At 43.4% G+C, this 24,183-nt stretch overlaps 1 protein-coding gene across 5 annotated transcripts in view; it reads right to left on the bottom strand.

Moving 5' to 3' along the window:
- TP53BP2 (tumor protein p53 binding protein 2) overlaps positions 1 to 24,183 on the bottom strand; it is a 136,223-nt gene that overhangs the window by 51,397 nt on the left and 60,643 nt on the right. For 3 of the 5 annotated variants that reach the window (XM_088799129.1, XM_019716049.3, XM_074316943.2), the window contains one exon: positions 8,783 to 8,880. The exons of 1 other annotated variant lie outside the window; for it this stretch is intronic. Coding sequence is in view for 1 of the 4 variants with exons in the window: in XM_074316942.2 (XP_074173043.2) it covers positions 457 to 483 (27 nt within the window). In the remaining 3 variants the exon portion in view is untranslated. Of the gene's footprint in view, positions 1 to 456; positions 777 to 8,782; positions 8,881 to 24,183 lie in introns of those variants that run through there. One more of the 5 variants, XM_074316942.2, reaches the window with a different exon arrangement.

Here is a 24,183-nt window from a genome sequence, read left to right as displayed (position 1 = left end):
TGAAAAGAAAGCAAGGGCACGCGTTTCGGAATGTATAGTTCACTCCAACGAAAAGTTGTTTTTGTGTTTGTTTTTTTAAGACAAAGCAAGTAAGATTCCCGGCTCCTCTGTTCTTGACCTTTAAAAACTGCAAAAAGTCAGGACCCAGCCAGAGAGGGAAAAAAAAAGTTTGAGTGGCGGCCCCGCTCGCTGCTCAGCTCGCTCCGGAGCAGTTGCTGGGAGCCCTCCTGCGGGTCAGGGTCTCCCGGCTCCCCCACGCCGCCCGGAGCCCGGGGTGGAAGCCCGGAGGATGGGGCCGCGGCCGCCCCACCGAGGTTCGCAACGCCCTAGCCCTCAACCCGGGCTCGGGCCCCTGGCTCCGCCCGCGACCCGCACGCAGGGGCCGATCAGACCCCCGCCGCGACCCCGCACACTTCCGGGCCCGACGCCCCGGCCCCAGCCCGCCCACCCGCTTACCGGCATCATTTTGGACCCGAACCGCATCGAAGCGGGTGGCCGAACCGTGGCCTGGAGCCGAGCGGAGGCGCCCCCGGGGGCGCGGGGTCGGGGGAGGGGAGCTCAGAAAGAGGCCGCCCCGGACGCGGCGGACCTGTTGCGAAGCGGCAGCGGTGGGTGGCGGGGCGGCGCGCCTGTCCGCACAGCCCTCCCGCGCCGGCTGGGGCGCCTGGGAGCCTGGGTCCCAACCCTCGCGGGGCCCCGGGTTTCGGCTTTGTCTCCTCGGCGCTCGAGACGGCCGGGCTCCCTCCTCCGCTCCGAAACCAACTAATCCCAGGGCCTGGCCCCCGGCGCGCCGTGCGGGTTCCGCCCCCCACGCGGGGCCCCGCCCACAGCGCTCCCGGCGGGCATGGGGTAGGAGAGGCCGCGCGCGCCCGCGGGGAAGCGCGGCAGCGGGCGCGCGCACGGCGCCGGCGCCCTTTTCTTTCTTTGCGCGCGCGGCGGAGCGACTCGAGCGCGCGCCTGCTGGCGGAACTGGGGGCTTGGGAGGCGGCGCCTTGGGAAGACTCAATAGTAATGAAGGACCCTCGTGGGAGGACGGGCCCGCCACCGGGACTAGCGATATCGCTGGAAGCCGCCAGGGCCGCCCTGTCCCAACAAAATGGAGATTCGCGGTGGTGGTTCAGCCCGCAGCACATTCCGGGAGTTCCTCGTTTGAAGCAGCGCTCAGCTGTCAGTCTTGCATCTCATTGGCCGTTGCCCAAATTCTAATTTCAAACTCCTGTGACTATAATTCACAAAAAGTACGCCTAAAAAATGATTAAAATTTTAAATTGTCTATTTTTACCACAATAAAAGAAGTAAATAACCCCCCGAAAGGTTAAAAATGTGTAAAGCAGGAATCTGAGGAGCTCTTCTGCTGCTCAAGAATAACTTGGATTTCGTACTATCCTCCTCATAGGGAGGGAGAAGAAGGCCCAGGAAAATCGCAGCGCCTCACCTTGAGAGAGCAGGAGAGCTGGTCCTGGCACCCTCCTCCACCTGCCACGGAGACAGACTCCAGGAACCCCAACTCCAGGAGCTTTCCTTCCGGGAAAAGTGTCCACGCAAGCTCACTCAGAAGAACCACTTTTCTCAGAGTCTAAACAGTGGAGTAGAGCACCTGGATTTATCTCACTTCAAGGATGGACAATTCTTAGTCCATCAAATCCCTTAATAGAATCTCCATCGAACTCCCGATGGCACCATCCCAGCTACACATCTGGAAATATTCAGCTATGGCTAATTCAATGAGAATTCAAAAATTCTCCAAAACTCTAGTTTAAAGTCTAGTTCTTTTAAGAGAATTGTCCTAAGAGAAGTGAAGGGAATTTATCCCTTCATTGGTTCAGTAAATATTCATCAAATACCTACCAGGTGCTGGGTATTCTAGAGATACATTAATGAACCAAACAAAACTTGGATGGCCAGTAAAACCAACAGCTAAGTATATTAATAATAATTACATAAATTACCAAATAACATTATAAGCAAAAATTGAAGGGGGTAAGAGGGTTGAGAATACAGGTGCAATTTTAAATAGGTGGTCAAGGTAGGCCTCACTGAAAATGTGATGTATGAGCACAGACTTTTAGGAGATGCAGTGAACTCCATGAATATGTGAGGGAAGGCTTCCAGGTAAAGGGAACAGCCATTGCTAAGGCCTTGAGATGGGAGCCGGCCTGGCATATTCCAGGACTACGGTATCACGGAGGCCAGGACAGCTGGAGGAGAGAGGAGACTGAATGGAATGGTAGGAGATGAGATACAGTGATGTCAGAGGCCAGATAATATGTGGCCTTGTGGGCCATTGTAAGGACTTGGGCTTTTACTCTGAGTGGAGTGAGGAGCCAAGGGAAGGATTTGAATAGATGATCTGACTTATAATGTAATGGGATCACTCTAGCCGCTGTGGAAAACAGACTGAAAGTTAGCAGAGAATCTGTCGGAAGCCCTTGCAAATAGTCCAGACAAAAGATGCAAGAGGTTTGGGCAGTAACAGTGGATGTGGTGCAAAGTGGTCAGATTCTGGATGTATTCTGAAGGCCAAACTCACAGAATTTCCTGACAGATTCGATATGGAAAAGGAGGGAAAGAAGTAAAGGATAAGTCCAAGGTTTTTGTCCTGAAAGGTGGAAGTTGCCAACAACTGAGATAGAAAAGATCACAAGTGGAGCAAGTTGCAGGGAAGAGATCATGTTAAATTCGAGAATCTTAAGAAAAATAAAAGAAACTCTAATTCTGAAAGTTAGCACATTTGTGGACAGCTAGAATCCTTTTTGGCAACCTGCAGCTCATAAAGGCAGTAAGCACCAAAACACCTACCTCGTGTTCCACTGGTTTTCATTATTTTCTTGCATACAAAGAAATCTCAGAAACAACCTAAGATATCGTGATCCACAATCATCCAGAAAACCTCCAGGTCTCAATAATGAAAAAACATATCTCTTTACCATTCGAAAACTGGTCACACACAATAGTAAATTGTATCTAGTATGAGCATTGGCAGCCCTGGCTTATTTATAAAACAGTTACAATGGAAATAGAAGCAAGGAGAGAGGAACTGGAATAAGAGGGTCCAGTTCTATTTTTTCCTCCTTGTTTCATATCCTGCCTGAGGAAAAAGGGGCAGCAACTGGCACTTTGTCCCAAAACTCACTTCTAGCCAACTGAGAATTCCCTACCGACAAATTACCAAATAGCAAGTATGTTTACGTTGAGCATTTTGTTTTCTTTTCTTCTTCTTCTTTTTTTAAATCATAGAAGCATGAAGCCAAAAAAAACAAAAAACAAAACCCATGTCTAAGCTTTGGTTTCATTCCTTCAAATTCTATGCCATTCACAAAAGGCTCCCTCCCATACGGGTTATTAGGTTGGTGCAAAAGTAATTACGGTTTTTGCAATTTTTTTTTTTTAACCTTTTAAACCACAATTACTTTTGCACTAACCTAATATCTCCCTTCCAAGCTTCTCTTTCCTTCTTCACTGCCCCCCTCACCTGCCTCGTCTGTCAAGAGCCTCTTCTTGCTTCTCCCTACTCTATAATTCTATATTTCATCCCCAAAACAGAGAAGTCAAATTACCACCAGCTGGGTGGGGAGTATCTTCCCTTTTGAACCTCACCTCACCTCCAAGCACATACAATAAATTATCTGTTTGGCTTGAGTTCAAGTGTTTGAGTTCCCAGCTTTCTCCCCATTTCCCACAGATGTTCCAAACCTTGCATCCCTCTCTCCTCTCCCACCTTATTTAGCCAATAAAATAGAGGCTATGGAGTCCTGCCCTCCTGCAACTCGTTCCCTCCCCCCTCCAATCCATCGTGCCTCCTCTACTTTTTTCCCCACTCTCTATTTTGCCAGGCACTGTACTAGACTCTAGAGCTACCACAGTCAACAAAACAAAGACTATGCCTTCATAGAGCTTATAGTCTAGTGGGGACGCTAGATAACAAATGAATGAGGTAATAACAAATACTATGGGTGGGGCGCAGGAAGCCTAAGAGAGTAATGTCTGAATTAGGGTGGTCAGAGAAGCCGTCTGAGGAAAGAAGAGGGAGGGAATCAGACTCTAAGCAGTGGAACAGCAGAGAAAAGGGCCTGAGGCAGGCGTGTGGCTGGCATCTTAAACAGCGAAAAAAGCCAATGTGCCTGAAGCTGAGTGAAGAAGGAGGGGGTGTCATGTTGGGCGACCTGCGGGGGTCTCTGGTCCAGCTCCCCACATAAGAACGCAGGACGCGGTGAGGCCAAAAAGGAACACCCACGGAGCCATAGATAGGGGAGTCATACCACTGTAGTCTTGCTGGCGGCTGGGTTGGAGACACAGGAAGCAGGAGCCACACTATCCGCAACCCGCCATCCACTTGTCTCTGCCAACCAACCTCACTTGCTAGCGGCAATCTGCCCTGCTAACTGCAATCCGTGCTTGCAGCCTCAGCCACCATCTTCTTGCTAGCCCCCATTTTCTGCTAGCGTAGCCACGGCAGTTATATTAGTGGCCAATGGCTCACTGGTTACAGCTGACAGCCAACTAGCCACAGCTAATGGCCATCCAATCACAGTTGATGGCCATTTACTACCTGAGCCAGTACTTTCTATGTGAGGCCGAAGAGCCTGGAAACTGCTTTCTGGGGCACTGTCCCCACAGGGGGGTTGTAAGAGGGTTAGAACAAGTAGCCAGAGTCTGGATCACGTAGGACCATTTACTGCGCCACCAATTATCCTCCCTCTTGAAACCTTATATACTCCATTTTTATTAGTTTCTTAGCCTAGAAATGTATTTGGTTCTCTACTACATTCCCCTCAAGTTAGCAGATATTCAAACGAGAGCTGGAGCAAAAGCTTGGGTTTCCAGGCACCTTGCCTATATGCGTGCTTTCCTCTGTACTTTGAATACCTTCCCCCCTGACCCCATATGGTAAGTAAGCTTCTACTCATCTTTGAAGTGCCCACCTAAATGTAATTCTTGGAAGTCATGTTTGACATTTCTCAAACAATTAATCAATAACTCATCTATATTCAATAGCCACACACACACACACACACACACACACACACACACAATTCATTTATTGTGGCATTTAACATATGACATAGCAAACAAAAAAATCTAGTCCCCCCAACTAGACCCAATGACAAAAACTATTTGTTATTCATTTATTTGTGTATCTTCAGCCCAGAGCAGGTACTCAGAAAATGTAGTCTTGATGGCACTTTAATAAATGTTTACCATGCTCTCTTTTTCTCTTTGTGAGGAATAGTGGGGTTTTGTTCCTGACTCCTGTAATAGGGAGGTCTTCCTGCATCTCCTCTCGCTCCCTCCAATTCCTCTCCACCTACAGGTTGGCAAACCGCAGGCCAAATCTGGCCCTCCTCCTGTTTCTGATTGCCTGTGAGCAAAAATGATTTTGACCTTTTCTTCATTGTTGAGGGGAAAATATCAAAAGAAAAAAAATATTTTGTGACACGTGAAAATTACATGAAATGTACATTTCAGTGTCCTTAAATAAAGTTTTATTGGAACACAGCCACGCTTACTGTTCACATATTGTCTATGGCTGCCTTCACACTACAACAGCAAATCTGAGTAGTGGTGATAGAGCCTATATGGCCTACAGAACCTAAAATATTTATTATCTGGATCTCTAAAGAGGAAGTTTGCTGACTTCTGCTCTACCTAGGATTAAGAATATTCTTTTTAGCAGAAATATAATCATCTCATGCCCATGTTTAAAACTCTTCTAAGTGGATGGGTATATGGGCAGGGCAGGATCAAAGGTTGAAGGGTCTTGGGGGCGGGGCACAATTCAGTCCATAACAGCCAGTATTTTGTACATTTTACAAATCCTATGGCCATACATAATATTCATCACCCCCAAAAAACCTATCTCATAAATGGCTACAAGAGGTTCTGGTTGAATGAGGGTGAAAGAATCTATGGGACTCAAACCCATTGCTGGAATACAAACCTATGAGAGTGGACCCTTCTAGTGATCGGCCCATGAGGTCATCATCCATAAAAAAACAACACTAGATTTATAATGACTATGCAGCATTTGAAAAGAAAGAAAATCTACTTGACGAGATTTCAGAACTTTAAATTGAGGACTCACTACTAGCCAGCAAGAGGAGTCTAGCCTAAAATGCTGAAAATAAACACTTTCAAGTGCTGAGGTGTCACAAATGCCATTGGACATCACAGAACCTGCTGTGGCTCCCATTGCCCCCAGTGCAAAAGGGCTTTTATTCCACTATGAGGAATGTACGTACATGTATTTCTTCCTGGTCTCTATTCGAATACTCTGTGTTAGATCAGAACGAACTGAGTTCTAGTCATTTTAAATCCATTTTTAAATTTGGGCTCTATTCAAATATTTTTAAGGATACACACTGGTTTTACAGATACACGGCCAAAGTTCCTTTGGGGGAAAGGACCAATTCTTAAAAGTTCTTGATAGTCCCTTTAATTTAGCACACAATGTTTCACCATCAATTAAGTATTAAATGGAAACAGTTATGTCGCTACTATAAAAACAGTTTTTGTAATAGCTAAACAATTAGAAAGGGGAAAACTCATCAGAAGGTTTTCTATGCCTTCATGTAAACCCCAATTGGAGTCCCTAACTCACTTCTAGAAACAGTTATGTGTAACACTTGTTAGTTTGTAACTGACAGTTGAGAACATTCCACTGCACCCCCGCCCCCCATTGTGGCCCAGTGTAGACTGAGGAGGATTAACATTTCTAAAAGTCTTGGCTGAACTCGGTTTTTACTATTCTCATTAAGGCCCAGAGGAAGTTTTGAAAAGGTCCACAGAGAAAACAAACTTCGAAAACTATAAAACTGAAAAAGGAAAGTATTAGCTGGTTGGAGAGAATTTTCACTTCCAACTGAGTCCCTATGCTGTAACCGCTGAAGATTGAGGGAAATCTATTCTCAAACACGTCACATTTACTACACCTAATAGAATAAATACAAAGCTAAAAAAAAAAATCAATTAAGGCATGCTTATACATATCACAAAAGACCTACTACAGCAAATTCTCCCTGTCCATTTAAATATGTTTTTATTCACCAAAACGTTTCCATTTACACACAACTTTTCAGTTTAATTTAATAAACACTACTGAATGTCTGTCACTAGCCAAGAACGGCCTGAGGCATATCTACGTGAAATAGGTACACATGTAGAATTGAAGACACTGTTTTAAGAACCCTAAGTGTAGGGACTTTTTTAATTGCCACAATCACGTAAGGTTGGTACTGTTGTTATCCCTGTTTTATGAATAAGGAGCCTGAGGCACAGAGAGGCTAAGCAACTTGTCTGCTGCCTCACAGTGGGTGAGTGGCAGAAGCCAGGATTTGAACCCAGGTGTTCTGAGTCTAGAATCTGCACTCTTAATCACTACGCCATTGTCCTTTGCTGCGCTCCTGTCCTTCAAGCTTCTCTGTTGAGTGCCAGGAGGCATGGGACCAGCCACTGAGGATGTAACAATAAGTAAGATTCAAAGCACATGCAGCCTCGTGGAGGAAACGTACCTGTGAGTGAAATCAAGTGTACAGCTGCTCTGGTGGGAGCCTACTCAGGGAATAGTCACCAATCCCCCAACCCTCTCAGGACGGAACAGTCTGGAAACCCCTCATAGAGCGCAGGGCTCATGAGCTAAGCCTAAAAGCTGAGCTGACGTGGAATTGGTGTGTTTTCTATTTCATTTATTTGAAGGCTTGATTTACGAGAAGGCAATCTCTTTTCCCTTAAACTAAGTTTTGCTCAGTGTCTGCTATAGGCATAGCAGTATGAGATATACAAATAAGACAATCTGTGCCCTGGAGGAGCTTATACACTCAGGAGAGGGGAAATGCAGGTAGAGGTAATAACTGGGCCCACCATTTACTATATGCCAAGCATTATGCTGAGCCCTTTACAAAGATTTTCTCATATAAGCTTCACTAACCCTATAGGGAGGTGCTAGTATCTTCATTTTACAGACAGAGAAACTAATTCTTAGAGATGCTAACTCATTGGTTCCTTCAATAAACACTAGGAACTTACCATGTATATGCCACGTACAATTCTAAGCTCTACAAATACAGTGGTGGGAAAGATGGGTAAAGCCCTGCTCTGCTGTCTAGAAGATTCTGTTCTAGTTAATAGAGGATAACAGATAATAAACAAGTAAATAGGACAAATGCAATGAAGAAATTAAAATAAGATGGTGTAATAGTGACTAACATAGGGTAGGTATTTTAAACATGGAAACTGTGGATGAAGAGGGTCCGCATGCAAAGACGCTGAAGGGAGAAGTGTGCTTGGCACGTTCGATGAGCAAAACAGAAGCCAGAGCGGCCGGAGCAGAGACCCTTACCCCAAATCATACAGCTAATAAATAGCGGAGATGACGGTCAAATCCAGGTCTGCCTAAGGCCAAAGCCCACACTGTACCACTCAACAAACTGTCTAAAGTAACAAACAGACTGTTCTGCATGTTGTCATTGCTGAATGTGTTTTTAAATTCACTTGAGCCCAATCCAAAGAAAAGGGAACATAAGGAATCAAAAGTCAAACCAGAGGAAAGACTTGCGAAGCAGCAAGGCTTCCCTGAGACAGGCGCTGTCCCAACAAATGAAGCTTTGTCTTGCACAAGCTATGTCAAACCCAGCTTCGTGTAACTCTGGTCTTAACCCCAGCCCATTATGCATCCTCAGTTCTTATCTTAGACTGAAATCCCTTGTGGGCTGGTGGAAGGCAGCTCTGATACTTCAGATGAGGAGTTCAGATAAGCTTCCTGTCAAAAATGCTTCTAGCTTCTCACCGGTGCCAGCAGAGAACGACTGAGTCTGGAGGGTCCTTACTTCTGGAGGTCCCAAGGGAAGACCGGTCAGCAGGCAGGAGCCACCTGGGCGAGAGGTTCTGCGGGAGAGCGAGCAGAGTTGGCTGGTCAGGTGTGATTAAACTGGTGTGTGTATGCGCAAGGGTGTAGGTTCAGACAGGAGTTGTTACTGAGATCGCAATCATAAGGCAAGTGGCAGAGGGCCCAGCTGTGGGCAGGGCAGGCTCAAGTTGCCAGGCAAGCTGTCATAGACAAGGAGGGCAGAAAACCTTCGCGAAACGTAACACCACGCGTGAATCTAAGAGAGACGTGTTGTTCTGACACTTCACTGAGACAAATAAGCCCATTTTAACTCAAGTCAGCCTGGATTGAACGGAACAGCCCTGTCCCAGAGAAATTTCACTTCCTCTGAAAGGGCTGGGCCTCTTGTCTGTATCCAGGGACAGAGAGTGTTCCACTCCAGCTCCGTGGGGAGAGGAAGCTTTCAGGTCAGTTTCCTTGCTGATAGTTGGCATAAAATAAGGGGCTTTTGTAGGATGTGATTTGTATGTCCTGCCTGTGTGACCTGTGGGCGGTGGGCAAAAGTGCACATGACTCTGAGATCTGTAGAGGCAACGCTTCTAAAGACAGGATGAATCATGAACCACATTCTTTCATGATTTGATGAGGGAAAATCCATGAATAGTAGTAATGGGAACTACGGTATATTCGATTTTCAGTTCCATGCCAGACCCTGAAACAACAACATGTTATATCTTATTAAATCCTCATAACAACCCTATGAAATTGATGCTACTCATAGTTTCAGTTCACTGATAAAGAAGTTGGGATTTAAAGCGATAAGTAACTTGTGTGAGGTCCCATATGAGTGAGAAACAGTGGCATGTCTCCTTACTGAGCGAGGTCTGCGCTCTTCGCTTACGATTCTATCCGTAAGTGAAAGAAAACTTGGAGAAAGTCTCAGCAGTAACCATGGCAGCTGTAACAGCAGCAGCTACAACTCTGTGGGTTCCCCAACAGGCCTGCCTTCTGTCACTTTCGTTAGTATGCTCATAGCTGCAGAAACAGAAGTGTCATTCTGACAGGGTTGACGTAAACCCCCAAGAAGGGTTGCCTCATCTCCTGGAATTACACGAGAACGGAAACACGTTTCCTTTGGTCAGCTGATCTGGTCCTTTATGTGGACACAAATGCAGACGTGTCCATTAACTAGATTTCCCCCTCAAATTCCGGTCTACAGAAAGTTCTTGGTGATCGTGGAGAGGGTTATAAACTACAACATCATGAGGTGGGGCCCAAATACGTCCGGTGGGTCCATTTGGTGGGTCTGAACAGTCCTGGCAAGGCCACCCACGCACCCAACAAGGATCTCTGCCGGGATTCGGAGTTAAGTGATAGAACGTGTCGAACCAGAAGACAGCCTGGCTGCTCCCAGATGGCATGGGCGAGACAGAGGTGGAGCCTCACCGCTGCACTCAGAAGCAGCAGGCAATCTCTGGGGCCAATGTGTGTGGGTTCGGAGAAGACAACAGGTGACAGCGAGATGCTGGAGAGATGTGCAGAGTCTAAACACTATATCAGCGGGTAAGTGGGGCCGGTGAACCCGGTACTGAATGAACCTCAGGATGGCAAGCGATGTTGGAAGATCTTGGTGGCCCGTGATCATATAAGTGGCTCCTTCACATCATGCCCGCAGCCTAAGCCATAATCTTAAGTCGGTCTGAGAATAAGTTCAAAAAATAAAAAAAGGCACAGGACAATAATAAATAGGACTTTTTAACAGGGTAGAAGAATACTTCCCCAACTATGTTCATTCTTGGGTACCAGGAACTACAGGGCAGTGACACGTTGATTTGTCAGAGATCAAGAGCTGCTCAGTCTCTGTTAATAATATTTTTCAGACATAAGTGGGGAAAATTAGTCCCTTTATCTACAGACAGCTTGAGTCTCCCTGTCTAACTTGAACCCTGAAATAAAGCCCACTTGGTGTCAAAGCACTTCAGTCCCTGAAAGGAAATACAGCAGAGTGGCTAAAATCATGGAGTCAAGCTCACACAGAACATACTGGAAGCCACTCCTGCCCCTTAATAGCTGTATGACATTGGACAATTTACTTAAATCTCTGAAAGCCTCCGTTTCCCCATCTGTAAAATGAGAAAGCCAATATTTCGCTCTCAGGTCACTGTGAGAAATAAAGGAGAAAGTATATATAACACATTTCGCCCAGAATCTGGTCCAAGGTAAGCATTCAGTAAGGGGCAGCTACAGTGGTTTTTATACAGTGTCAATGGCAGACCTCCCTTCACCTGGGACCACAGGTATTGCCGTTGATCACAGAGCAAACCCTATCTGGGCGCCAAGTCTGCCCTGACCCAGAGGCCCAGGTCCCTGTGGCCGTCATCATTAGGTCCTTCATTCCCCCAACTAAGTAGCTGTCTACTGTACCTCAGCCTTTTATCCAAGCCGTCCTTCACAAGTTTACTTTCTTAAAGCCCTACTTGACTCTTTGTAAGACCTGGTTTTGCCTTACATAGGGATAATAATACATGCTCTTCTTACTTCACAGGATTGCCATGGGGATCAAATAGTTTTATACATGTGAAGGGAGACCTCACAGAGAAACATGAGATTTAGGTCCAAATGACCAACTCAACTCTACAACCATCAGCTGGGAAGAAATGGGAAGGACTGAAAGGAAGCTTTTCAGGAAAGAGCAAGCCAGGGAACAGAGCCCAGTGAGGAAGCTGTCTGCCTGGCCCAGCGCTGGAAGAGGGAAAGGGAACAGAACCTGGTTCCTGATGATCAAAATGGCCCACGACTAAGACAGGGTGTGTAGAAAGTGGTCAGCGCTGTACCAGGGCCCAAGCAGTTAACAGAAGGTTGGGGAATGAGATCACCCTGCTGCTCTCTTGCTGTGCCTCAGAGCACAAGTGCCCTCCACAACAGCAGGACTGCAGAGAGGGCTGGCAGAGCCTCTGGGTATAGGTGTTACAGCTGCAAATGACTTGCAACCCACATGCTTCAAGCAGCAGTAGCAGCACTGCATTTCAACATAATCTGGGGGCAACCAGGGCACCCTGCAGAGAGCTGGCAGCTGAGAGGTAGGTCAGGATGTGTAGGACTCTGTGGTTTGTAAGGTGGCCCCAGGAAATAACAGATTTGCTATCGTGTGACAGTTTGAGTGCTTCCAGAGGCTGAGGAGCCCAGCAGAATACCTGCTACAGATGTGAAAATTCTTCGCAAATGGCGTAAGATCATACAAATAGTTTCAACTCAGTTATAAGACAGTGAGTTAACAATTAAGTTATAATTTAATAAACAATTGCAGGGGCCGGCCCGGTGGCTCAGGCGGTTAGAGCTCCGTGCTCCTAACTCCGAAGGCTGCCGGTTCGATTCCCACATGGGCCAGTGGGCCCTCAACCACAAGGTTGCCAGTTCAATTCCTCGAGTCCCGCAAGGGATGGTGGGCAGCGCCCCCTGCAACTAAAATTGAACACGGCACCTTGAGCTGAGCTGCCGCTGAGCTCCCGGATGGCTCAGTTGGTTGGAGTGCGTCCTCTCAACCACAAGGTTGCCGGTTCGACTCCCACAAGGGATGGTGGGCTGTGCCCCCTGCAACTAGCAACGGCAACTGGACCTGGAGCTGAGCTGCGCCCTCCACAACTAAGACTGAAAGAACAACAACTTGAAGCTGAACAGAACCCTCCACAACTAAGATTGAGAGGACAACAATTTGACCATTGTTCCCCAATAAAGTCCTGTTCCCCTTCCCCAATAAAATCTTTAAAAAAAAAAAAAAACAATTGCAAAAATAAACTTTCATTGGATTAAACATTACATTTTTATGTAATTGTGAACTCCGTAAAGGCATTAGATTTAAATGTTAACATCACTGTTTTACAAACTTGAATAAAGTGTTTACCTTATGCCCAAGCGTGCATGGTTCCTCAGCTCTCCAAGTTGGACCTCTTTCAATAATTGTCATATGCACAAAATGTGTTATAGATACATGCAACTTGGAGGTAAAACCGTATAGCCTTCTTTTGAGTGTCTGATGTTAAGAAACCACTACACTATATCAGAAAGGTCTCTACATAAACTGTTTCAAACAAAACAAAACAAAACAACAGGTCATATGCCCAACCAAACTATCACCTAAGAATAAGTCATTTGAATAGTTGATAATACCCTGTGATTATTGTAAATTTTATTATCACCAATTGTAATGAATGGATCCTGAATATCAAACGAGAGAGAGAGAGAGAGAGAGAGAGAGAGAGAGAGAAAATTGGGAAATTTAAACACTGACTGGATATTTGATGATACTTAGGAATTATTATTTGTTTTCAGTGTGATAATAATATGGAATTTGCTTCCAAATAATCAGTAGAAGTGGAAAATGAGTGAAAATACAGATGAAATGATGCTGGCCACTCATTGGTAGTTGCTGAAGCTGGAACGGATACGTGAAAGATCATGAGACATAAGAATCTCTCTACTTTTGTCTATATTTGAAATTTTGTGTCATGAAAAATTAAAAAACAAAACAAATTTTAAAAGTAAATTTTTAAAAATATACAATGACTCAGAAAGGTTACTTCAAATACTCTCACTGAAAAATTACCAAAGGGTAGAAAAATATAAGGAAGATGTAGAATATGAAAAAATAAGATTGATCAGAGAAATTGGTAATATATGGTAATACATCTAAATCTAAAAAGGCATTGATCATTAATAATAATAATAATAATAATAATAATCGTTTTTGCTTGTTTAAAAATAAAACAAATACCAATATCAGGCTAAGTATGAGAGTAGAGTTTGGAAGAAAGTTGAAATGCATTAAATTCTTGTCTCATTCAGGAAGAAGATATAAATACTGATTAACTTCAAGCTTTGATAGAAAAAAACAGGTACATATTCTGAAAATTTAAGGTAATCCCCAAGATATTACACCTAGAATTATAATTAGAAGAATAAAGAAAAAATTATCAATTCAATAGGAGGCAGGAAAGAAGAAAGGTAGTAAATAAATGGAAAAAAGAAAATACAAAATTAGATAGTAATGACAAGTCTAAATATATTAGTAATCATGATAAATGTAAATGGTAAAACACACCAATCAAAAGGCAGAGTCTTAGATTTGACTTTAAAATTACAACTAAATGCTTTTTATAGGACATATACTTTACTACCTATAGAAATAAAATGAATACCTCAATAAAAAATGTTATTAAATTTAAGGAAATAGCAATAAAAAGAAACAAAGAGGAATATTTCATGCTTAACACCAAAAAATGTCACGAAGAACACCTGTACAAATTATATTCAAGAACTTTCATTTCTATATAATGTCATTTATTTCATGGCTCTGTACCTTTCTTTTAACGGTTTTAGATTTTGTCCTTTATGTGTCCTTCTGTATGTAAATATAGTACAATACCAAATATGTTCTGGCAAAAAGTAATGCACGGACTTGGAGGAACCAATACTAAGCAAGACAAACGGAATGGAAGGTAAGTAAAGCCAAAGCCCTCTTCTTCTCTGTGGCTGTGGAGAGAGGAGAATATCACAGGAACTCCAGTGCACATACGACCTACATTATCACCAAGTGCTATGAGGCACAGAGGAAGGCGAGAGCTCCCGTTAGAAGCGACAGGAAAGGCTTCCTGGAAGAGGTGGTGTGGTACCAGAACTCTAAGAATGACCCCCATAGGCCTCCCCCTTATATAATCACGTCTTCTTTAAGTGTGGGTGGAACCTGTGAATATAATGAGGTTCCACTCCCATGATTCTGTTACTTTATTTGGCAAAATGGCGCTTATCCAGGTGGGTCCCATCTAGTGCTATGAGTCTTCTTCCAGAAGAAGGAAACTCAAAGTGTGAAGGGGATTTGACTCAAGGGAGTTTCTCTGTTGCTGAGATGAGGGCGACCACTGGAAGGAGCTGAGGGCCACCTCCAGGAGCTGAGAGCAACCCCAGCCACCAGCCTGCAAGAAGAGGACCTCATTCCTAGAACTGCAAGGAACTGAATTCAGCCACAAGCCTGGATGAGCCAGAAAGCAGATTCTATCCCAGAACCATCAGATAAAAGCCCACCCCAGCTGACACGTTGATTTCTTGCTTGTGAGACCCTGAGCAGACGACCCAGTCGAGCCTCTGCTCAGACTTCTGACCGTAGAGCTGTGAGGTAATACATGGCTGTCGGTTTATGCCACTAAGTTTGTGGTAATTTGTTACGCAGCAATCAAAAACAAATGCAGGTGACATTTGAACTGTCCCTTGAGAGCTAGGTATGGCTAGGAGTTCAAAATGTAGGGAAGAAAGGAAGAAACTCTCCAGGCAGAGGGGAGAGCATAACCAAATGTAAGAGGTCCCCACCTCTGCGAGCATTCTGGGAGCAGCAGGTAACACTGGCTGGCACCAGGCTTCCTGTCAGGTTTAAGAGTCTGAAGCCAGGCTCTGCAATGCCATCCTAAGGAGTTTCTTCTCTCCAGGATATCATGAAGCGATATGGAAGATTTTCAAGCAGAGGAATCCATGACAAGAGCTATTCTTTGGGAAGATTAAACCAACATATGTAGGGTGGGCTGGAGGCAGAGATACAGAGGTAGAAAGATTAATTAGGAAGCTATCACCATTGCCCAGGTGTACCAGACACCACGGAGCCCTCAGCCCACCTGTGATTTCAGGTGACCTGCAGCGGTCTTTCAATTAACTGTCCCAGGCTTTCTCAAAGACTCTGAGAGCCCACCGGTCCCCAGGCAAATGCAGCTCAGAAGTGCAAGGTCCCCCTGAACTAAAGGGGGACGAAAGCATTGAATAAACGTTTGTCTTCTGTCCTTCAAGTGGACTACTCTGGGACGCATTCTCTACCCTTCATAAAAGGTCCCTGTGGAATCACACCTTCATTGCCCAAAACAATGTGTACCCTCTGTAATGCACCCCGATATTGGCTTTTCCTCCTTCCCTACCTTACTCCCACTCCCTGCACTTAGGGCCTTCTACCAGGCACTGCTTGGGGAAAATCCACACTGATACATCCAGGCAAAGGGAACCTTTACAGCTTCTCCTTCATTACAGCTCCTCCACTTCTCTGGCTCAGCTGACTGTAACTGTTTTGAGGGGTTGGCTTTTCCCCCCTCAAATATGGAGACCTAACAACTACTTCATGGAGTAGTTGTGAGAATTTTATAAAATAATATTGTAAAAGTGCTCAATAAATGAGAAGCATTCAACACATGAGAGCCCTCATTATTTGAGGACCTTATGATGTAATACACCTAGGCTGATAATGTAGATGCTGAAGGGATAGAAACACCACAGGAACAGAGTGGCCAGTAGACAGCACCTTTTGGATATGAAGGGGACAAAAAGAAAAGAGCCCAAGGGGACACCAAGGTTTCAAATCTGATGGTGTTTAAAAGGAAAGGCAAATGTGAAATGGAAATGTGTAATTTGTGCAGACCTTGGATCAACGTTTACACTCACATCGATAATATTTATGTATACTAATCATAGAACCATATACCATAATCATTAATTTCATATTCTGTGTCCTATATCCCATTGCCCCTTGTCATAAGATACTGTCATACACACCGATTGTTATTTGGGTAAAGAAGTGGGGAGCACAGAAAAAAAATTTCCAGATGGTACCAACAGCTCTTAAAACATCACACACGCACATGGGAGCCATTGGTGGCTTTGCCTGTGGTGGCCACATCATCTCCTAGGCCTTTGTCCTAGGCCAGTGGGATTCTGCTTGCTAATGTACTCAGCACCTGACTGTTCACAATCTACTAGAACCAGTGTTTAGTTTACTTCCCTGGGTAGAAAGATGCAAGATTTCGTCTCATACTTACCTGTGAACAAAAGACAACAACACAAACAAAAGGTGTGTATTTTCTGAGCCTCTAGCAAAACTCTAGTGTTGTAGCTTAACCTCAATTATGCAGAAATAAAAACAAAATCTAGTACCCAAGATTCTAATAGCCAGAAAGAATCAAAGATGAAATCTTAAGGTTTGTCAAATGTCTCTTCTCCCCCTCCAAAAAAATAAAATAAAAATAAAAATAAAGACATCATAAGGTCCTCAAATAATGAGGGCTCTCATTTATTGAGTGCTTACCATTTATTGAGCACTTTTACAATATTATTTTATAAAATTCTCATAACTACTCCGTGAAGTAGTTATTAGGTCTCCATTTTACAGGGAAAAAATCCAACCACTCAAAAAAGGTTACAGTAATCTGAGCCAGGTAAGTGGAGGAGCTGTAATTAAAAGCCAGGTCTGCTTGAGATTCCAAATCCCACTCTTTCTACTGTGTAATTCTGACTTACCTGGGGGCTTGGTAGCTAAAGAGTGACATGCCACACGGAGAAGACAGGTCAATACCATTCCCTTTGGGTCAACGGCACTTAATCTCTTACCTCACCCTCGTGATGATGACATGGGGTTTTCCATGTTGATTTTCGGAACAGAGGCAAATGGTTTGCCTAAATCATTTTGGATCAATACTAATAGGTTAACTCTAAAACTAGTGCACAACTCCGCCCATATATTATGTTTCCTAAAATGACTCATCCTATCTGGTCCTCATTCGTGTATCAACCTGCCAACAACCCTGAAGGCATCCATTCACTCTGAGCTGTATCTCCTTCCATCCTCTGGGATTTCCACTTGAAAGACCTTCTACCTCAGTGTCCATTGCAGGCTTACTCTCTGGTGCCTGGGAGGGGACTGAATGGGGATTCCTACCATGTGATTTTCTAAAGTTTTCTTAGGGGAAACATTCACACATACATACAATCCTGCAACAGGGTGGAGTGTTGGGATCCCAGTGGAGTGCTGGGATCATGGTGAAGTGCTGGAATTATGGTGGAGTGCTGGGACCGTGGAGGGGTGCTGGGATTATGGTGGAATGCTAGGTGAGTTTCAAAGATTAGGAGTTTATCAGGAGCCCCTGAAGAGGGCCAGAGTAATGTGAGCTAAAAACTCACAAGGGAAGAAATGGTCAAGAAAATGTCCTGGCCCACTTTCCGTAGCAAAGCAGCCCACTCCTTCTGTGGATGAAAAAATTGGAAATCAGTGGAGGGGAATACCAGGTCCTGGAGGAGTTTTGTGCAGACCCTAGAATTTCCATCTGTTTGGTTTATCCCCTGTGGTAGCTACAGAGAGGAGAGTAGTAAAGTCTGCTGGGAAAAGGGGTCATGCTGATTTCCTAACACCAACAGAGATTAGTCACCTTGGAAAAAATTCAGAGACGCTGAAATCCTTCCCAAACTCCTGATTTAATAAATTAGCTGAGACAGTAATCCACCTCTCAAATTCTGGAAAGTTTGCCTTGCATCAGCTGTCAAGCCAATAGAAATAGCCCTTGATTGTACCTTTGATCGGTGACACCAAAGCCATCGAAAGGAGAACGTGTCAGAGAGGAAGTTAGTTAGGAATTAAAAATGGGTTCAGGGAGATGAAAGAAGCCAATCTCATCCATCTCTGTCCAGCATCCTGCGTCCGGGGTCACTGGACAAACAGCCCTGTCACCGGGGAGGTATCTCTCATGAGGAGAAGGGATTTTTCATCAGGTTTTACAGGAACATAGAGCAAGTACTCCCGCAGCCATAATGCTTTTGTTGTCTGTGTTCTATGCTAGGAAACAGCCTCCTCGTTGATAACAGTCACCGGAGAGCCCTTCTACTAGAAATGGTGGCAGCAATCCTTCTAAGGACATGGATTAGATACCCAAGCATTCTCATCACTGGAATGGGAGCCCCTGTTCCTTCCGCTGGAATTCTAATGGACATGTTAGTCTGTGGTCAGCCTAGCAGCCATCACTCTGTCACTGCGTGGACAAAGAAAACACAGGGGCTGGACCTAAAAATCCAAGGCCCGAGCTAAGCTGAGCTCAGGGGCCCGTCAGAGGTGTCACTTGGGCCCTGTGTGTGACCTGTTAGATTACCACCAGTGACCATGCCTCCCCAACTCTCACCCCCCCAAAAAAAAATCCCTTTACACATCAGGATGTTTAAAAGATCGCTTTCTAACCTGAAGTCTGGAGGCCAGTGCTGAGCCCCTAATGACAGTGCAAAGGTGACAAGAAGATGGATTGGTATCCTACAAATCTCTCTAGCCCCCCCCCCCATAGCTGGAACCTCACCTTTGCTTGATATGATGACTTTCTGTCATAACAAGGATCTTTTTAGTTAAAAATCATTCATCTTTTTGGTTTGTTTGTTTATGTAACAGGTTCATTGGGATTGCTACTTAGGCCTTCATCACACCCATGAAGAGAAAAAGCAAACCCCTATGGTCTGGGGGGGTGGGGTCTAATACTAAACCCAGGCCTAAATTTCTTAATCGCTGGCCAGTCAGGAGCAGAGGAGGTCCGTGTGGTTACATGAGACGCCTCTCGTGGCCATTTCACCGCATATGAGAAAGCCAAGGCCCCGAGTTCTAAACCAGACAACAATGCCAAAATGGTTTTGAGCAAAATGGTTTTTTAAAATGTTTCCTGCAGAACGTTTTAGCTTTGAGTAGCATAGTTTTCCGTATGAATTAGACACCTATCAGTATGAATTAGAAGAAAAATGTACATCTGTCAGCATCACCACTTTGGAAACATAGCAATTTCTTCCAAATCTGAACACAAGCATCTCAATCATGTGCATCCCAAAGGAGCAAATCCTTCGTGCGTCCCCAACAGAAACGCAAACCTATGTTTACAAAGACAGGTACAAGAAGACTGATAGCAGCACTATGTGTTACCAAAAGCTGGAAAGAACCCATGACTTAAAGAAATATGGGGAAAGATTTATCTACTCTTAGTAGGAGAAGCTACTCCTAAGTATGACACAAAATCCAGACGTCATTTTTTAAAGGAATGACCAATTAAATTACATTTAAAGAAATCATTCCACACCACACCGTGAAAGGTATGTATTCACATAAATTACTAACACAATGCACCATTAGTAGGAGACAGTTTCAACTTATCAAGACCTGCACCAGCAACTTATTTTTTTTTATTATGGAGGCATAATTCATATGTAACATTATATTACTTTCAGGGGTACAACATAGTAATTCAGTCTTTGTATATATTGCAAAATGATCACCACAGTAAGTCTAGTTAAAATCTGTCACCATACATGGTTACAAAAACTTTTTTTTTCTTGTGGTAAGGACTTTTAAGATCTTCTCTCTTAGCAACTTTCAAATGTATAACACAGTATTATTGACTATAGTCACCATGCAGTAGATTAGATCCTCAGGACTTGATTATTTTATAACTGGGAGTTTGTACCTGTTGAGCCCCTTCACCTATTCCTCTCCCCTCTGCCTTCCCCTGTCTCTGGCAACCACCATGCTGTTTTCTGGATCTGTGAGCCTTGTTTGTTGTTGTTGTTGTTTTAAATTCTGCATATAAGTGAGATTATACAGTATTTGTCTTTCTCAGCAGTATATTTTTTATTGGGAGTTAGAAGCTTCAGGGGAAAGTAGCAATTGAAAAAAAAAACCCACTTTTTTTTTTTTCTGTAAGGCAACTTGGGAATATATAACAAGACTTATAAAATCATTCTTTGATCCTTTACTTCTACTTTGGGGCCTAACACACTCTCATGTTCATATCAATGTTATTTATAATAAGGGAAACATGAGAAATACATTGAAATATTATTTTCCTTTCTAAATATATATATATATATATATATATATATATATATATATATATATATATACACACACACACATAGACTATACTAATTCAAACATGTGAAATAACATTGAATTAAAAGTAGGACACAAAATAGTAGATAAACACTTATTACAATTATATAAAGTCTCTGTAGAGACATTATCAAAGGCAAAAAATTAATTTAGAGTAGTGGAAACAGTTTATAATAAAGTTCATTAGGCTTTGGGTGAATAGTTACTTAAATTCTCAGAACAGAGCTTATCCATCTGGCAGGCATTACAACAGAACAAGGGGCACCAGCTGGGCACAGTCATAGGTCAGTCCTGGCAGAGGAAAGAATACCCAGGATAGAATTACTGATGTCCCACCTTTGGCACCTAGGGCAGTCCAACTGGCCCGCTAAACTTGGCCCAAGCTCACCCAAGGGAAGTAAATGCCACCTGGTGGCCGTATCTGAAAATTACAGCTCAGTTGATTCCACGAGGTCAAATGCAGTCAGAAAAACGAAGTACAGACCACCATTTATTGGTCAGCTTTACATGCATACAAAAGCATCTTCACTGGCTTCTGGCTTATCATCACCAGTTCCTACAAATCATATTACTATCTGTGCATCTTTGCATCTTTTCCAAGGTTTTCAGTCATGCCTCCTGTCACGTTCAATCAATATAATATCTCTCTTTATGATCTTTCCTCTGAAAATGCCACGTGCAGGATACATTACTCTTGCCCGTGAATGATCAAGCGTTGGTACTTAATGACTGGAAAGCCACCCCTTTGCCCCAGCACATTCTCTAATTCTTCTCCAGAAACACAGCGATATGTTTTATTATTAAACAATAGAAAGACATTCACAAAGGTAAGTCACATTATGTTTCACCGTCCTTGTTTTAATGACTCGTTCATTACAGAACACTATTCCCACTCTTCAATCAACTCCTGCTTATCCTTTGGGATAGTCTGGGTAATTAAAACAGCTGCATTTCATTTCAGGTCTATTTCTTAGTATTATTAGTAGGACCCTTCACACGAGAGACCTATCTGCCTGAAAGGACAGCCCCCCGGGTGACATAGAAAAGTCATAAAGGTGAGGGAAGTCTCTCTGGAAAGGAAGACCTGGCTGCTGATACCTGATTCCCTTAGTTTTTGTTGGATTAACCTTTCTGCTGACCTCTACTTCCTGATGACTCAGCTGACCATTCCTCATCTATGTGTCATGAATGTAAATGGATTATAGCCGGAGCTCAATAAACACCAGCCCCTTCTCTTCTCTCCATGTGAATCAGCATGCTTGTGTAAAGGCCGGAAGGATAAAACAGAATGGCGAGTACTAGCCATGTAGGATGTGAAGCTGGGGAAATTGTGTGAGTGTGTGCGTGTGTGGGGGGGTCCAGGCTCCTCCTTCCAATCATTAGGGCCATCTATGGCTTTAATAAGGACCAGAGCACACCGTCTGCCACCCCATCTACCTGAAAACCTGTCCATGCAAAGATGGGACACCCGTCCATCCATCTCTTCCACCCTGGACCTGTCTTCACCTAGTCAGGAAATGTTTTAAATCCTCTTTCCCTAAATCCATCTTGCCACAGCACTACAATTGTTTGCTTTTTCCAAACGCATTGAAAATTACAAGATGTGTACAAAAAGAAACTTGAAAACAGAAACACAGAAAACTTCAGAAAATGTATCGTATTTGTCTAAGAAATCCTCCACTTAACTGGACTCTAACACATGGGTTAGTCTCCATTTCCTTGATTCTTACTGTACTTGTCAATGATCGAAACACCAGAAAACAGTTAACGTCACCAGCAGTAGGACAAACTGACAGTATGGCTTCCCCAATAGAATGCACCAAGAAGGATGCATTCCCACCTCTGTGCTATTTTTGCTAAAAATGTACAACGTGAACCTAATCACGAGAAAAGATAAAACAAACCCAATCTGAGTACATTCTACAAAACTACTGGTCTATACTCTTACAAAAGGGCAAGGTTGTGAAATATAAACAAAGGCTAAGGAGTTGTTCCAGATGAAAGGAGACTAAAGGTCATTTCCAGGACATTATTGAGACAAGCGGCAAAATTCGAATATGGATTGTGTATTAGATAATAGTATTATATCAAGATTAAACTTCCTGAATTTCATAATTGAACTATTGTTATACAAGAGAATGGCATTGTTCTGAGGCGATATCTGTTAAAGTATTTTGAAGTCAAAGGGCACAAATAGTTTAGGGGAAAAAAATAACCTGAATGTAGAAAAGACAGTAATAAAGTAAATGTGACAGAATGTTAAAATTGGGGTAAAGAGAATGTGGGCGTTCTTTATACTATTCTTGTCACTCTTCTGTAAGTTTGAAATTATTTCTAAAAAAGGAAAGAGAAAAGAGAAAGCACAGAAATAGAAGAATATTCAAAAAATCAGGTTCTCCCCTTTTATCCTTTGATAGGTTTTTCATTCGAGTGAGAAAGGGGGAGAATTTACATGAAGCTCTTCTAGCAATTGCATTTTTAAGTTGACTAGTAATACTGGTCACTGGGGATTAGATTCTTTGTCTGCGTGGACTTGGCAAGGTTAGTCTTTTATCAGAAAGAAGGCATTGATTTGCTTTACAGGTTCTCCTACGTAGTTAACCCTGAAGCATTCTACATACTCAGTTCAAGGGATCATTTGCAGCTCTTTGTACACAAATAATAATAGTTGAGTAGTACACGTGATGATGTGTGATGGTGTGTGAAGCACTGAGCTAACCTTTTCATAACATTAGGACGTTTAAGCTTCAACAATCCTATGAGATGTGCACGAGTATTATGCCATTTTTACAAATGAAGAAACTGAGGCACAATGTCAACTGTTGAATACAGAAAAGAGAAAGGTAAGCCTGGTAAGCAGAATAATAGCTCCCCAAAGACGTCCACGTCCTAATCTCCAGAACCTGTGAACAAATAAACATTACATGGCAAAAGGAACTTTGCAGATATGATTAAATTAAGGGACTCAGAAAAGGGGAGACGATTCTGAATTATTGGGGTAAGCCTGATCTAATCACATGACCCTTAAAATCAGAGAACCCTTTTCAACTGAGTTCATACAGGGAAATATGACTACAGAAGAACAGTTGGAGAAATGCAACACTGTTAACTTTACCGATGGAGGAAGGGGCCCCAAGCCAAGGAATTCTAGCAGCCTGTAGAAGCTGGAAAAGGGAAGGAGAAAGGACTCTCCCCTGGAAGGAATGCAGCCCTGCTGACACCTTGATTTTAGCCCAGTCAGACTTTTGTTAACTGCTGACTTACAGAACTATAAGATAATAAATGTTTATTGTTTTTAGCCACTCCGTTTGTGGTAATTTGTTACAGTAGCAATAGGAATCTAAAACAGTGGGAAATGATGCCACATGTTATGAGGTTAAAAAGACTGGAAACTATTTTTCCATTTCTGTTCCCTAAACATCTTCATCTCTCATAACAGGAAATCAACAGATAATGTTCCAAATGAATAAATCAAAGAAACAAGAGTTTGGCATATTCTTTATATTCAGCCATACATACAAGAAGGAATGTTTAAATGACGTAAAAGTGGATGCTTCTGGGGAATGAGACTAAAAGGTGGGGCAGGGGTCTGCTGTTTTTAGTACTTTTAGTGTTATTTTTAAAAATCTGAGTGCAATACAATTTTGATTTA

Source organism: Rhinolophus sinicus, chromosome 6 (genome assembly GCF_057876585.1).
Source record: "Rhinolophus sinicus isolate RSI-liver-muscle chromosome 6, RSI-T2T, whole genome shotgun sequence".
Classification (NCBI taxonomy): domain Eukaryota; kingdom Metazoa; phylum Chordata; class Mammalia; order Chiroptera; family Rhinolophidae; genus Rhinolophus; species Rhinolophus sinicus.
Note: the sequence above shows the minus strand (reverse complement) of the source record. Positions and strands in the feature narration are given on the sequence as shown.